General features: G+C 42.9%; 1 protein-coding gene across 1 annotated transcript in view; it reads right to left on the reverse strand.

Annotated features, from left to right (window-relative positions):
* nek10 (NIMA-related kinase 10) overlaps window positions 1-16,767 on the reverse strand; it is a 460,338-nt gene that overhangs the window by 92,547 nt on the left and 351,024 nt on the right. Inside the window, exons 27-28 of the mRNA XM_072509340.1 lie at window positions 15,020-15,200; window positions 12,633-12,719 (exon numbers count right to left, since the gene is read on the reverse strand). Of these exons, the coding sequence (XP_072365441.1) occupies window positions 12,633-12,719; window positions 15,020-15,200 (268 nt within the window). The remainder of the gene's footprint in view (window positions 1-12,632; window positions 12,720-15,019; window positions 15,201-16,767) is intronic.

A 16,767-nucleotide genomic window follows, 5' to 3' on the forward strand; every position in this document is an offset into this window, starting at 1 on the left:
CTCTTTCACTTTTGTTTTTGAGCAGACAGCTACAGTGTGTTTTAGTTTCGTTTTCAGAGCTGGATAGCTGAGGCAAAGCAAGCAGCTGTATAATGATCTCTCTCTACAAGCTACAGTCTGTCTTCATCTCATTTGAGGATTTCAAAGTAACACCTGTTTCTGCAGAGAATTCAAACCTGCTGTCTTTCTTTGAAAAGCGTTTAATATATGGATGTTGTTTGGAAAGTTATGAAGGGTTACTTATAGAATATTGTATCTGAGGGGATTATTGGTGTTGATAGTTGTTAAGATGTTTACTGTGGGTTTATAAAGTGTTAACTGGATTCATAAATAAACATGGGTTTGTTTTAAAAGTACTTTAGATCTCTGTTGCATCACACCTGTAAAGTAGGCCCTTGAGCTCCCAATAACCACAATCTATTAAAAGTTGTGGGTCAGGTGAACTCCATGATACACTTTGGAGTTCTCTAAACCCTGGCCCATAACAGTAGGAAGTCGTGGGTTCCATCAATCACCAACATGGAATTCCAACAAAGGTAGTTTATTCCTGAGCTCAACCACTACATACAACACTTGTGCTCTCCCAGAGATAATTCCTGCACTCCCACAACAAGGTCTCTTTTGCAGCAACTTCATCAGGTTCTCATGTGACCACATCTTCATTGTTTAGTTGGGACATCCGGTGGCTTAAGATGTAACAGTGTGCATAATATGTACAGACCATGGGGTGACATACAATTAAAAAACAGCCAATGCATAACTATTTACACATATGTATACTGAGGCACGGATTAAGCTGTAGCAACCAGTGCATTGACCATTATGACTTCTTCTCCCATCCACCCTTTTCTGTAGGAAAGAAATTTTGAAATTTAAAAGTCACATCTCTAAATGGTAACAAAGTCATGGAATCTTGTATTAGGCCTGCTCAGGCATGCTGAGTGTGTATTACACTGTTGGTGATTTTATAGTCTCTCTGTGGCCAGTGTCCTCACTGTTAGCAACTGAGAATGTTTCATCTGTGTCTTTGTCAGGCGCAGGATTCAGTGTGTTGGCCTTTGCAGGAGTCTGCATGTCAACTGGTGCAGGGGGCTGGTGCCATAGGCCGGATGACTGAAGTGCTGTGTTATCTGTAGGTGCTGGTTCTGTTAATTGCGGAAGGTGACGGAGGTGGCATACGTAGTGGGTACCGTCTGAGGCTACCATGTATCTGGTCGGGTGCAGGTCATGGCTGTGTACTGTAATGTTCTTTGATTATGCTGATGTTGAACCATGATGTGATTGTGTTAATAAAGAACTTTAAACTTTGTTTTACAACAAAACCTTTCATTGCTAACACTACTCTAAAGGATTACTATAATGTCTAAGATTAATACAGTTGCAAATAACGGTCTAACACTAACCTACAGTAAGATACTACAGAGCTATTCTAATATGCGACTGCTATCAACCCCTTACTAACAACTTGTGCTGGAACACATGGTGCACCCGGGTCACGTGCCTGGATACTCGCACTACCTGCTGGTCAGATGCTAGAACTACCACAGTAAGACATATAACTTATAATATGCATACAGATGATGATCTACTCATATCATATCCAGATGACAGTCTGCCTATCATTAATTACATCCTCCTTTCTTTCAAAATGATTTTGAATCATAATCATGTAAATTCAAACTACACACATATACATTGATTTTAGTCATGTAAAACTTCATGTATGCAAAAGTTCATCAGTTCAATCAATAAGGCTTCCGACTGATCCTGCTGCTCAACTGCCTTTGTTGCCTGAAGAGGTCTTTTTCCTGTGTTTGTTGGATTGAGATATGTGTGTGACTTCTTGTTTTCTTTGCTCTATTTTTGAAGAACCATTGACTTCTTGCTTCTTGAAAGATCTGTTGCTGACGCATGAAGAACTCTTGTTCTTTTCCGTTTTCACTCTCAAGACAGGCTTGGTATCCGTGCGCACCTTGATCTATATTTTTCTTGAGCTTGAACTGGTCTAGTTGTGAGATCTGACTTGCTGAGGTTTCACGGAGTTTGGTTAGGTTTGCCTGCAACCTTTGTACATCCTCAACTAATTGTATTATTTCATGGTCTTTTGCTGCCAGTTCAACTTGCTGACTTGATCTTATCAACACTCCCGATAGCTTGTTCCACTCCAGGAGCTTTCTGGATCTGGATGGCCAACTGCAGGGATTTGTTAGCTCAGGAAAGTTGCTCATGTAAGGTCTCTGTCTCTCTTTGAACCACCTCTGCCCTCTGATTGGCTCTTTCCAGATTTGTTTTGATGACTTCAACTTTATTCACTTTGGCAGTTCATTCTGCATCACTTTGCTTTTAAATCACATAGCTCAGTCTGAGTTGATTCCAGGGTGGTCTGTGACACTTGAACCTTGTGATCAGCCTCCTCAAATTTGGAAGCCAAAAATGTTTGAGTCTCCTGCAACTTCCTTTCCTTCTCCGTGAAGTCATTCTGTAATTTCTGCTCTTTCCCAAGAGCAAGGCTTTCTGCTTTGCTGCTCAAGATCTGCTCATACTTGTTGATTTTTTTCCTTAAGTGCTTTCATTGCTACTTCCTGATTCTTGACTTCTGTAAACTCCTTGTTGTATTCCTCAAGTGTGTCCTGCAGTTTTCTATATCATGCATATCGGTTTCTATATCTTGCATGCGCTGGACTTTGAGCGGGAGTTGTTGTCCTAGATCTAATGCTGGAAGGGGTTCACTGAGGTCACTGTTGGTGATCCGCAGAGTTGCATTTTCAGATTGCAATGAGCGGTTCTTCTCCAGCAGAAGGGTTTTGTATGTGTCCGGTGATCCAGATCCTTCTGGTGCTACACCTTCCATCGACTTAAGGATACACAGCTCTTTTTTAACCTTTTCATAGTCAGACAGCCCTTTCAGCTTTTCCACTAGTTTCTTGAGTGTGCTGTTATTTGCACAGAGCTGTTGTTCTTTGGTATCGCTTGAGATTATCCATCACCACTTGCAGCTCTGCCTTTTTCTCTTGCAGGCAGGTTTCCATATCTACTGTCTTTCTAGTTAGCTCTTCCTTCTGGATGTTCAGTTGTTTGATTTCCTGATGCAATTCACCTATCTCAGTTTGTAGTTTCTGCAGTTTAAACCCAGCATTTCTGTTGTTGTTTTCACTTGCTTCAACTGTTTTTTTTCGACCGAGTAAGTTTGTTCTCCAATTCAAGGCAATTCCCTTTCATGTGGCTTCTCTCTCTCTCTAGAGACTCAATACTGTGCTGAAAGGAATTCATCTTTGTGTTCAGTGGTTTATGACTTGCCGATCCTTCTCAATAAGCTGTTTCTGGTGTGCTATTTCTGCTTGTTGAAACTGAGACACAAGTTGCTGGGTTTCTAGTTCCCTATTTTCCTCCCGTAGCACAGCTTGTGTCCTCCCCAGTTCCTTCATTTCTAGCTCCTGGTGCTGTTTCAATTCCAAAAGTTCAACATTTTCTTTCGTGAGGCCACGATATGCTACACTGTGCCAGTTGTTTTCATTTTTAATAAACATTTTATTGAGGTATTTTTGCTTTGCCAGTCGTTTTTTGTTTGTTACTCAAGATCAGTGCTTTTTTGGCTTATTTGATTTCTTTCCGTGCCTTTCAAACTTTGTTTGTCGTGCGCTTCGGACCATTCGTTCTTTTTTCTCTTGTTCTGGCAATGACATTACTCAGTTGATGTTTGACGAGCTGCTATTGACATCACTGTTGTGTTTCTTTTCGAGGAGACATTTGCCTCCAGAACCCACAAGTCATCTTCTGAAGCATCCTTTGGCTTTGCTTTGAAGACTTTGTTTCTGTCAACTTCCGACTTGATATCTATGCATTGTTTCACTCTCGAGAGCACCAGTATCTTCTAGGTCCACCACCCTTTCAGTAGAACTTATTTTGTAATTTGTTGTGTGCGGAGCTGTGGCCTGAGTCTTGGATTGTTCCTTTGGGATCTGTACTGACTTTGCATCTCTGTCTGACTTGTGCGCATCAGTATATAGTCAGTGTCTGTATCGTATAATCACTTTACTAGCTGCAGTGACTCACATGCTGCTGTGCCATCATGATCGCTTGTCTGCTTCAACAATTGCAAAGTTAACTGTGAATAATTGTGCATTCAATTCGAGTTGCAGTTGCAGGTTACACGTTCCCAATGTCTTGATTGGTGTGCCATGGTAGTCAGTGAGATTGCAATCGTTATCCTCCATTCGTGGTTGAATCCATATTTTAAGCAGGTTTTCTATGTTGATTAAATTTGCTCTGCCACCTGTGTAGTTGATGTTTGTGCTAGTTTGATTAATTATGAGCGGAATCGTCCAATTATCCAAGTGGTATGCTATTTCTTCTTCTATTTTTGTGTTTTGTCGTTCAGCACCGACATTGATCATGTCCACAATAAAGAACCTTCCAGGCCATCTGGTGCATCATTAAACTCAGCTTGGCTGTTCAGGGCTGCACTTTGCATAATTGACGAATTACTAATTTTTTTAGCCTTGATTATTATATTAACACTCTTAGGTTGCTGCGTTCTTGCAATCGACAGACATTGATTAGAGCATCCTGCACACATTTTGTCATATGCAGGGCATTTTCTCGGGCCGTGCATTCTACCGCACCTCCAACATAAAACGGCGTTCTCTGAAGAGTTCTCAAAATGGCCACCACCCGGACCACATTTCTGATCCAGCTGTGACACAGAAAAGATGGCGCCTGTCACGTCCTCTTTGTTCTCATCACTTTCTTGGGTCTGGATCTCAGTGATTTGCTTTTGTGCAATCCCACTGGCCTTGCGTATTTTTATGGTTTCTGCTCATTTTAAATAATTTTCTCTCAGCAATTGCTCGCGTAATTTATCATATTGCAGACTGTATGCAATTTGGTCTTTTACCAATGAATCATGGGGGTCTGCAAATTTGCAGGATTGCGCTTTGAGATGTAGATCCGTGACAAAACAGTCAAAGGTTTTGCCTGATTTTTGCAGTCTCATCTTAAATACATAATGTTCAAAAGTTTTGTTTTGTGCGGATGGCAATAGTTATCAAATTTCTCGATTATTTTTGAGTAGCTCTTCTTGTCTTCGTCCGAAGCGAACTGAAAAGTATTATACAGATCAATTGCTTGGGGCCCGGCTACTGTCATTAGGAGCACTATTTTCTCACGCCTGAAGCATCTTGGAGACCAAGAGCCTGCACGTAAAAAGTGAACTGTTGCTCAAAAAATACACCAGTTCGCATCTATATTACCAGTTGAGAGCAGTTGGCTGGGAGTCTTCGATGCTTCCATCTCGCTTCGATGATCCTGGCAGTATGTTGTTTTGCAGCCGATTTTCTCCGAGTCTCCGATTGTTTTCTTGTGTCTTCACGCTGTACCTAACTTTCCTTAACTGTTCTCTTTCGCCATCCACTCCTAGGTACCATGTAATGTTCTTTGATTATGCTAATGTTGAGTCTTAATGTGGTAGTGTTAACAAAGAACACTAGACTTTATTTTACAACAAAACTATTATTACTAACACTACTCTAAAGGATTACTATAATGTCTAAGATTAATATAGTTGGAAATAATGGTCGAACACTAGCTTACACTAAGATACTTCAGAGCCACTCTACTATGCGACTGCTATCAACTCCTTACTAACACCTTGTGCCGGAACACATGGTGCCTCCAGGTCACATGCCTGCGTACTCGCACCACCTGCTAGTCGGATGCTAGAACTACCACAGTAAAACATATAACTTATAATACACATACAGATGATGATGATCTACTCATATTATATCCAGATGATAATCTACCTATCATCACATGTACCACTGCCAATTGGTCTTGGCCACATGCAATCTGAATCCTGACCATTTCACCTGCTGTTAGAGGGACGTGTCTGTGGTCATCTTGATCATAGTATGTTTTTAAAAATTTTTTAGAGTACCCAATTCGTTTTTTCCAATTAAGGGGCAATTTAGCGTGGCCAATCCACCTACCCTGCATATCTTTCGGTTGTGAGGGCGAAACCCACGCAAATACGGGGAGAATGTGCAAACTCCATACGGACAGTGACCCAGAGCCGTGATCGATTCTGGGACCTCGCGGCCGCGCGGCTGCAATGCTAACCACTGCATCACCGTGCTGCCTATCATAGTATGTTTTGCTTCTAAATGTGCACTGCAGGAGGACATCATTCATGTTGGTTTCAAGTTTAGGTTACAGCAGGCCTTGGCAGGAGGAAAGTGGTCCTGGTGTGCCTGGAAAATGGTCACTGTGCTGACGAGGGCAGGCCATGGCCTGGTTGATTTTGCAGGTTGAAGAGTGCAGTATAGTAGTTGGTGCAATCCCATGCACATTTCTTGAGAAGATGCTTGGCTGAGTGAACCTCTCGCTTTGCCAGACCGTTTGACTATGGGTACAAGAGGTCTGCTCATGATGTGCTCAAAGTCCCATGTGTGTGCAAAAAAATTCAGCAGAGACGAATTGGAGAATGTTGTCTGTTATGAGTCTCGTGGGATGTCGTGTGTGGCATAGTATCTCTTAAGCTTGATGATTACTCTTCTACTCGTCATGTTTAGCTGGGGCTGGTTTAGCACAGTGGGCTAAACAGCTGGCTTGCAATGCAGAACAATGTCAGCAGCGCAGGTTCAATTCCCGCACTGGCCTCCCCGAACAGGCACCGGAATGTGGCGACTAGGGGCTTTTCACAGTAAATTTATTGAAGCCTACTTGTGACAATAGCGATTATTATTTAGCAGATACTGAAGTTCAAACCACCCGGAATACACAGCAACAAAGACAAAATGTCTTTTACCATTGCTGAATCCCCTCAATCAACAGCCAAAGATTGATCAGAAATTGACTTGGACTAGTCATATTAATACTGTAGCTACCAAGGAAGGTCAAAGGCCTGGAATCCCACAGCGAGTAACTCACCCCCTGACCCCACCAAAGCCTCTTTCCACCACCTATAAGTCAGGAGTAAATTGGAATACTCCCCACTTGCTTGGATAAGTGCAGTTCCAACACCAGTCAAGAAGCTTGACACCATTCAGGACAAAGCAGCCCACTTGATTGCTCCCCCTTCCACAAACATTCAAACGCTCCACGATCTGCCTGACCTGTGGTGTGTAAGAAGGCACTGGATAGGGCATCAGCCAAGTACAGATCCTTGCCACATTTGCAGATGACGCTGAGGCTGTAGCATTGTAGTTTTAGCATCATGTGTTGCAGTCATGCAGACATATTGTGGAGAGGCTTCTTTAAGATAGTTATGAGTGGCTGATGATCTGTTTCAACAGTGGCAAGATGACCATGTATGAAGTCATGAAATTTCTGACAAGCAAAGACTAAATAAAGGAAGAAGCTCCTTTTCAATATGTGGCGGCACAGTAGCACAGTGGTTAGCACTGTTGCTTCACAGTGCCAGGGTCCCAGGTTCGATTCTCGTTTGGGTCACTGGCTGTGTGGAGTCTGCATGTTCTCCCTGTGTCTCCGTGGGTTTCCTCCGGTTGCTCCGCTTCCCTCCCACAAGTCCTGAAAGACGTGCTGTTAGGGGAATAGGACATTCTGAATTTTCTCTCGATGTACCTGAACAGGCGCCGGAGTGTGGTGACTAGGGGATTTTCACAGTGACCTCATCGTGGTGTTAATGTAAGCCTACTTGTGACAATAATAAAGAATATTATTATAATGAGTCTCAGTGACACTGAGGGTCCTTAAAGCAAAGGCTATTGGTCTGCCGTTCTGGATGAAGATTGCACCAAGTCCATGCTGGGAGGCGCCTGCTGATAGGTGTACAGGTGCTTGGATATCAAAGTACTGTAAAACCGGTGGGGTTGCATGTGCTTTTTTGAGTCTGTTGTATGGTGGTCTTGCCAACACCATTTGAAGTCCTGGTGGAGAAGTTGATTAAAAGGTTCAGTGACCTCACTGTAATACGGATAGACTTAAAATAATTAGTCATGCCAAGAAAGCACTGTAAGGCACACCTGTCTACAGGAACGGCCATCTGTCTCATCAACATTGTCTCAGCTGGATCAGGCTTTACACTATCGGCTGTGAGTAAATAGCCCATGTAAAGACCTGAACCTGCATTTCACAGGGCCAAACTTTAGTTGAATGGCCCTGATTCTGTCAAGGGTGAGTCAAAGATGTGCATCATGTTCTTGCATAGTACGACTCAAAGAAGGATGTCATCAATAATGATCTCATGAGATTGGCCTGTAAAGAGTTGCTCCATGCACAATTGGTAAATTTCCAGTGCCAGTGGATAATCTGTAGGACATCCAAAGAAAACAATATCTGCCTGCCGGAGACATGAATGAACAAAGAACAATACAACACAGGAACAGGCCCTTTGGCCCTCCAAGCCTGTACCGGTCATACCAACCTTTGCCAAAACCCTCAGCACTTCTTGTGCCGTTTCCCTCTATACCATCCTATCCATGTGTTTGTCAAGCTGCCTTTTGAACGCCGTTAATGAATGTGGTTAGTTTTGAGGATTCCTCATGTAACACAATCTGCCGGAATCCGCATTTCACATCAAGAATGATAAACACCTTGGTATTTGGCATGTCTGTTATTACCTGTTCCACTGTCTGGTGATGTGGTCTGAGCAGCGCTTTGTTAAATTGTGCTGGGTCAATACATACCCTGACAGTGCCATCTTTCTTTACTGCGGCCACCATTGCTGAAACCCATTCCATGGCCTCGCCTATAGGAATTATGACACCTATGCTGTCATCCGATGCAGCTCATTAACAACTTTCTACTTCATGGCTACTGGTACTCTTCCCAGAGCACAGACTGTTTGCGATATCAAATCATTGAGTCTCATGTGGTATACAACTGGTACCTTACCAATAATATCACAGTCTCTATATGCTCTCATCTCTAGGCTTGGAATTGTAGAACATGCACTGCTGGACCAAATTAAATGAGCAATTCTGCCTGAAGCCCTAGTAGTGGCTTTATGTCCTGGTTAATTATATAGAACTTGAAATTTCTCTATGTGCAGTGGAGTGTTGCGACACCTTTGGTGTGGATTGTCTGTCTGCCATAAGACACAAGGTGCATCTGGGTGCTGGGATCTGTGTTGTAAACAGGTCTATTTCCCATAACCGTTGGCTGGATAGTAGATTATCCATCACATCAGTGTCAATCTTGACATTAAGTGTGGTGTTACTGCTAATTATGTTGAAGATGGTGTAGATGTCATCCTTTCCTGTGACTTTGTCAACACTGTTACAATAGCGGAGGGTCTGTATTGGAGGCTCTGTATTTGGATTTGTTTATTGTCACGTGTACCAAGGTACAGTGAAAAGTATTTTTCTGCGAGTAGCTCAAACAGATCATTAAGTACATGAAAATAAAGTAAAATAAAATAAAAAAGGAAATACTTAACAGTGCAACACAAGGTACACAACGTAAATACATAGACACCGGCATTGGGTGAAGCATTGTATTAATGTAGTATTAATCAGGTCATTCCATAAGAGGGTTGTTTAGGAGTCTGGTAACAGTGGGGAAGAAGCTTTTTTTGAATCTGTTTGCTTGTTTTCTCAGACTTTTGTATCTCCTGCCTGATGGAAGAAGTTGGAAGAGTAAGTAAGCCGGGTGGGAGGGGTCTTTGATTATGCTGCCCGCTTTCCCCAGGCAGCGGGAGGTGTAGACAGAGTCAATGGATGGGAGCCAGGTTTGTGTGACGGACTGGGCTGAGTTCACGACTCTCTGAAGTTTCTTGCGGTCTTGGGCCGAGCAGTTGCCATACCAGGCTGTGAGACAGCCAGATAGGATGCTTTCTATGCTGCATCTGTAAAAGTTGGTAAGAGTTAATGTGGACATGCCAAATTTCCTTAGTTTCCTGAGGACGTATAGGCACTGTTGTACTTTCTTGGTGGTAGCGTCGAGGTGGATGGACCAGGACAGATTGTTGGTGATGTGCACCCCTAGGAATTTGAAGCTGTTAACCACCTCCACCTCGGCCCCGTTGATGCTGACAGGAGTGTGTACAATACTTTGCTTCCTGATGTCAATGACCAGCTCTTTAGGTTTGCTGGCATTGAGGGATAGATTGTTGTCGTTGTACCACTCCACTAGGTTTTCTATCTCCCTCCTGTATTCGGACTCGTCGTTATTTGAGATCTGGCCCACTACGGTCAAGTCGTCAGCAAACTTATAGACGGAGTTGGAACCAAATTTTGCCACGCAGTCGTGTGTGTACAGGGAGTACAGTAGGGGCTAAGTATGCAGCCTTGCGGGCCCCGGTATTGAGGACTATTGTGGAGGTGTTGTTGTTTGTTCTTACTGATTGTGGTCTGTGGGTCAGAAAGTCGATGATCCAGTTGCAGAGTGAGGAGCCAAGTCCTAGATTTTGGAGCTTTGATATGAGCTTGGCTGGGATTATGGCGTTGAAGGCGTAGCTGTAGTCAATAAACAGGAGTCTGAGGTAGGAGTCCTAGTTGTCGGGATGCTCTAGGGACGAATGTAGGGCCAGGGAGATGGCGTCTGCTGTGGACCGGTTGCGGCGGTATGCGAATTGCAGTGGATCTAGGTGTTCTGGGGGTATGGAGTTGATGCGCTTCATGGCCAACCTCTAGAAGCACTTCATTATGACTGATGTCAGGGCCACCGCACAAGTCATTGAGGCACGTTGCCTGGTTCTTCTTTGGCACCGGTATGATGGTGGTCCTCTTGGAGCTGGTGGGGACCTTGGAGCGGAGTAGGGACAGGTGAAAGATGTCTGCGAACACATCTGCCAGCTGGTCCGCGCAGGCTCTGAGTGCACGACCAGGAATCCTGTCCAGACCCGTCGTTTCCGAGGGTTCACTTTCAGGAAGGCCAATCTGACTTTGGAAGCTGTGACGGTGGGTATGAGTGTGTTATGGGCTGCTGGGGCACACGACAGTGGATCATTGGTTTCCTGCTCGAACCAAGCATAGAATGGATTGAGTTCATCGGGGATGTCTTTACTGCTTTGGTTGAACTCCAATTTATTCACCTTATTGACGCTCCTATCCCTGGAGGGTCGGAAAGCTGCTATGTTGCTGACGACAGAGGAGAGCTGCTGTTTTTTTGGTATTGCAGCACTTGGCAAAGTGGTTCCATTTGCCACATTTGTTGCATCTTTTGCCATATGCGAAACAAGCTGTTTTGCTCGGTGGATGCTGGTCACTGCAGTTGGAGCAGGGCACCCCCAGTACTGCGAATACCTGATTGTTGGTTTAACATACAGATATTGATGGCTGCTTGTAACATTACGCCTTTTTCTCACAACAGACTAAATCACTATATATTCCACAAACTACTCGATCCCTAATTTTGACCCTCAGTGAGAATTCTGAATGCACATTTCTTTGCCAATATTTGTAGCATGGGTGTGCAAGATTGATCGACTCATCTGCCCTTTGTTTTACTGAAGTGAACGCATGTCTATTAAGGATTGTTTGTTACCGAGATCCAGATACTCTTGAACTGTTTCAGAATTATCTCGGGGTCTACTTTTTCATCCTCTGTCTGGGAAACAAATAACTCAAATTTTTTGATGGTCTTGGCGCCCAAATGGTTTAATAAAATATAAGCATGTACCTTTTTTGACTTATCCAGAGTGCAGCATTGCAGTAAAAATGTCACTGCTTCTGGAACTTTTCCCAACTATCTGTAATATTTTTATCAAAGACGATTGGGTCGATGTGGCAACATTCTTGCGCCACACTGCCAACTCCTGACACCATGTAGAAAGTTGTGGGTCCCTTAAATCACAGACAGCAAGGACTTCCAACAAAGGTAGTTTATTCCTGAGCTCAACAGCTATATACATCACTTGTGCTCCCGGGATAACTCCCGCTCTCCCGCCACATGACCTCTTTTGTAACTGTGTCATCACATTCTTATGTGGTCACTCGGTCTGCACTTGTTGCTTCAGGAGTGATTAATGATGACGTTGTCTGCACAGATGTTCACCAAATATGGCATCAAAGAACAAAGAAAAGTACAGCACAGGAACAGGCCCTTCGGCCCTCCAAGCCTACGCCGACCATGCTGCCCGTCTAACCAAAAACATTCTACACTTCCGTATCCGTCCATTCCTATCCTATTCATGTATTTGTCAAGGTGCTACAAGTGGCTACAATGCCACTATCGTACCTGCTTCCACCACCTCCGGCAGCGAGTTCCAGACACCCACTACCCTCTGTGTAAACTGACTTTGCATTAGCTTGTTTAAATGCTATCATGGTGTCAGTGACCCAAAGTCTTTAGCTGCACTCAGGTGATGTACCTGGATCCGCCACTGCACTTACACTACACTCTACTACATAACACCGCAAGGGCTGCACCTAAAGCAGCCAATGGAACAAAATGTAGAAAGAAACCTCCAGTAGACCTCCATAATGCTGCTAAAAGCTACAGAACAGAATTTTGCACCCAAATAGTGTAGAAACATATTTCTAGGAGAACCTCTGAACCAACAGTAGAATTTGTAAAATTACTCCTTAGTTGTTTCAAATACACATTCTATTTCACAAAAATTATACAAATTCCAGAATCCATTTATTTGATAAATCGCTAGAAGTACGGAAGCACTTAACGATAACAGCTAACTGGTGTAGTTAAATGTGTTTTTTTCCTATTACACTTACTCAGGGTAGAATCCTTTATGGGGCTAGGACTGGAGCTGCTGGAGTGATCTGAAATGTTCAATTCATCATCCAGGTCTGCACATACATCTGCATTACAACAGAAAGAAAGAGTGTCACTTTTTAAACTGAGGACAAAAGAGAGCAGTAGATAGATAACATAGGAGCATGAGTAGGCCATTCAGTCCCTTGAGCCTGCACTGCCACTCACGGCAGATCATCTACCTTCATGTCACTTTCCCATACTATCCACACTTCCCTTGATATTAATAGCATCCTGAAATTTAGTGATTTCTGTCTTGAACATGCTCAATTATTGAGCTTCCACAGCCCTCTAGGGTAGAGAATGCCAAAGATTCACCACCCTCTGCGTGAAGAAATTCCTCCTCATCTTACTCTTAAACGGTCTTCCCCCTTATCCTGAGAATAATTATTTACATGATCAAGTATGATCATTAAAATAATAACTCCTAACCTTACGGATTCTATGGAAATAGATCAGTTATACATTGATATTGGCCCATAACTTCCTGCTAGCAGTGGGGAGGCACAGGCCACCAATTTTGAAAGATAAATGTGCGCACTTATCTGCCCTCCGATGATGTGTCCAACCTTCCTTTCTATGCGGCAGCTGGAGCCTCCAGCGCCCCTATCTGCGCATGCTCCAGCGCGGAGCAGGAGTGCAGCCCCGCCCCTTATGTTGCGGCCAGCTTGGGAATGCCCATCGAGGGCAGGTATTTGAACAGCAGATTTAGATTGAAAACAACAGGTAACTTTTTCAACAAGTGTTTTAAAGGTATGTAGACATTTTTATTGAATAGATTTTTGCTCTTTCTTTTAAACAGGCATTACTATTGTTGTTAATTACTTTCAAGTAACTTTTAATTTTTTTAATGATTAAAGATAATTCTTTATAAATGAACATAGGTTTAGTTATTTATTTAAAATCTGTGAAACTATTTAAACCTGCACTTTATTACATAATTTTCCATGTGGCATGCTTAAAAGTGTTCATTTGTTTTCATTTAGATTATTGTCACAAAGCATCCAAGGGCTTTTTGCTGTCACTGTCCTTGTAACATCTGATTTTTTTTTGATCAGCGTTTATAGAATTACTGCAGTGTAGAAGAAAGCCATTTGGCCCATCAAGTCTGCACTGACACTCCGAAAGAGCACCCTACCCAGGGCCACGCTCCCGCCCTATCCCCATAACTCCACCTAACCTTTGGAGCTATTTATCATGGCCAATCCACCGAACCTGCACATCTTTGGACTGTGGGAGAAACAGAAGCACCTGGAGGAAACGGTAGCAGCATGGTGGCACATTGGTTAGCACTGCTGCCTCACAGTGCCAGGGATCCGGGTTTAATTCCGGCCTTGGGTGACTGTGTGGACTTTGTACATTCTCCCCATGTCTGCGTGGGTTTTCTCCGGGTGCTCTGGTTCCCTCCCACAGTCCAAAAATGTGCAGGTTAGGTGGATTGGCCATGCTACGTTGAAGGAACCTCCTGATTGAAGAGTCACAATTCTTCGAGAACAGCCGGCGGAAAGCGGAGGCCCGGAAAAGGAGCCTGAGAAAGTAGTACCCACGACGTAGCGTCTAAGGACCAATGCCACCTTTTGGAAACTCCTGCCCAGTGAGTGAATGAAGATGCGGCTCTAGGATCGGGCTCATCAGCCACACAAGGACCCCAGAACCCATGACCATAACACTGATCATCTTAGAGGGTCAATCATACCCATTAGCGAGGGATCACTGCATTCCTTTAATGGAATTAACATTATCATGACAAACCAAAGTTTCAAAAAAACTATTCTTTCATCTTCTGTGACTTCAAATTCACTTAATACGGTAAAGTGCCCTTTTTTAAGGAACTAACAGCCGCATGACAAACCACCTACCGTAAAAATGTCTCCCGATATCTCCTGCCGCTGCTCGACTGAAAGATTTCAGTGTAGGTAAAAAGGTGTAAAAACTCACCAAACGTCCGGGTAAGTGGCCCAAGTTAGTGCTGCAGCTGGATTTTTTTTATTCAGCAGCGCAGGGCTTCAAGCAGACAAAAAAAAACGTCAGGGCGTTTAAACGCCGCATGCTTCCTGCACGCATGCCTGAACGTCTGCACTTCCGGGTCAACATGCCGTGCATGTGCAGTGCACCAGCAACTTAAGTCACGAATGATGCCGAAAGTTAAAGGCCATTGTAAATTATTAGATCGTGTAAAACATTCTGCAACATTATTTTACCATTTATATTTTTAATATGTTAAAAAATAATTTACAATGTAATATACTGTAACCAAATTATTTGTATTATTAATTTTATATTAAGTAATATTTATTGCAATATATCATGTCTACCTATTCGATGTTGTTAAGAACCTCAATTGTACCTTTTTCTGTGTTTTCTGCAGAATCAACGTTCTCATGAAATACAGCATCATTCAATCTTTCATTCCCATCTTTAACATGCAGTGCATGTGTGTCATCTAATGGGTTATCACTAGTTTCCAATGACTCACTCTTCAGGCTGGCTGTTCCAATGCTGCTTCCCAGACTTGACTTATCATTATGCTGTTTTAATTCAAGAAAATAAACATTAATGCAGAAAGATCATTTAACATTTTACCACATGCACAATTTATTACACACCATAGCAATTCCACGTTGCAGTCTAAGTGTTGTGGAGGATACTTGGAAGTTCCTTGTACAATGTATGATTAAAAAATGTAAATTATATTTGGCTGGTCAAAGGGATCAAAGGAAATCCACTCAGTGCAATAGTAAATTAATAGAATTGCCAGTAGCGGTGAAGATATTCCAAGGTTGGTCTGCATGTTTCACTTTGCTGGGGGCAAAGAGTAGAGGGTCAACCAAAAAAAGAAGAATGTGGTGATGGGTGAAAATATGATGTGAGCTTCAAGCATGCTGGGTCCTGAAGGACACAGCTGCCAGATTGAACTTGCAGCAGCTGGTGAGAGAACCAAAATGGAGGAAGAACCATCATGACATTGTCCTCATCACTCTACCTGTTAAAGATTCATTTGTCCATGAGAACATTCGTTCGAGTGACCACTGCACATAGTCTTTGTGGAAGCCAAGTTCTGTCTCATATTCTGTTGTGTGGCACTAACACCATGGTAAATAGGATAGATTAAGAACAGATTTAGCAGTTAAAAATTGGGCATCGATAAGGCACTGTGGGTCAACAGCAGTAGAATTGCACAACACTACGATCTCTAACCTCATGGATCAGTGTAACACTCATCACCATCATGCCAGATCTCATTCATTTAGGCTGATATTGAGTTTTTCATGTTTGCACATGCTGTGCATATTCTTTTCACATATTCTACCCACTCCACATTGTGACATACACGTAAAGTACAATAAATCTACTGGTTTAATTAAGAATGTCGAAGATCATGTTGAGAGCAGTAGCTAATCTGGTGAAGCTACAACACAAGCTAAACAGTAAATGCAGCGTGTTTTAAACAGAGCTATGCAATCTCACAATTAGTTGATCACCTCAAACTCTGCAGCCCCACAACATTCAGTAATGAATGGGGCTGGGCAGTTAAGCAATCAATGAGAGAGGAGGATACAAGAACATATGCAACCTCAATTATGATGAACTCGTACATGTGAATGGAGAAGTCAAAAGTGTGTATTTGAAACCATGTGATGAGTGAATGATCCATCTCCTGTCTCTTCCAGAGACACTCAACCAACAGATTCCAGTTTTCAATTTGGTTCAATCCACACAATATCAAGAAATTGAATATACAGGACACAGAAAAGGTTATGGGTGCCCACAACAGCCCAGTGCTTCAGGTCTCAGCCAACTTGGACAACTGTGGTGTTATTGAACCACTTTCAAAAACAGTCATTGAAGTCCTCCACCTAAAGTACAGTCTTTGCCTTTGCAAAGAACAGATTCATGAGCTGAGGGAGGGAAGTGCAACAATATTATCAGCATTTCTTATATAGTATGTATTTAGTACAGCATTTGTAAGTGTTTCAAAGGAGCGGTATCAAACAAATTTTGACGCCAAACCACATGGGAATTTAGGGAAGATGGTCAGAGGTAGGTTTAAGGAACACATTAATGTAGAAAAAAAGAACTGGATAGATTTAGAAC

Source organism: Scyliorhinus torazame, chromosome 6, assembly GCF_047496885.1.
Source record: "Scyliorhinus torazame isolate Kashiwa2021f chromosome 6, sScyTor2.1, whole genome shotgun sequence".
In the NCBI taxonomy this organism is placed as follows: Eukaryota; Metazoa; Chordata; class Chondrichthyes; order Carcharhiniformes; family Scyliorhinidae; genus Scyliorhinus; species Scyliorhinus torazame.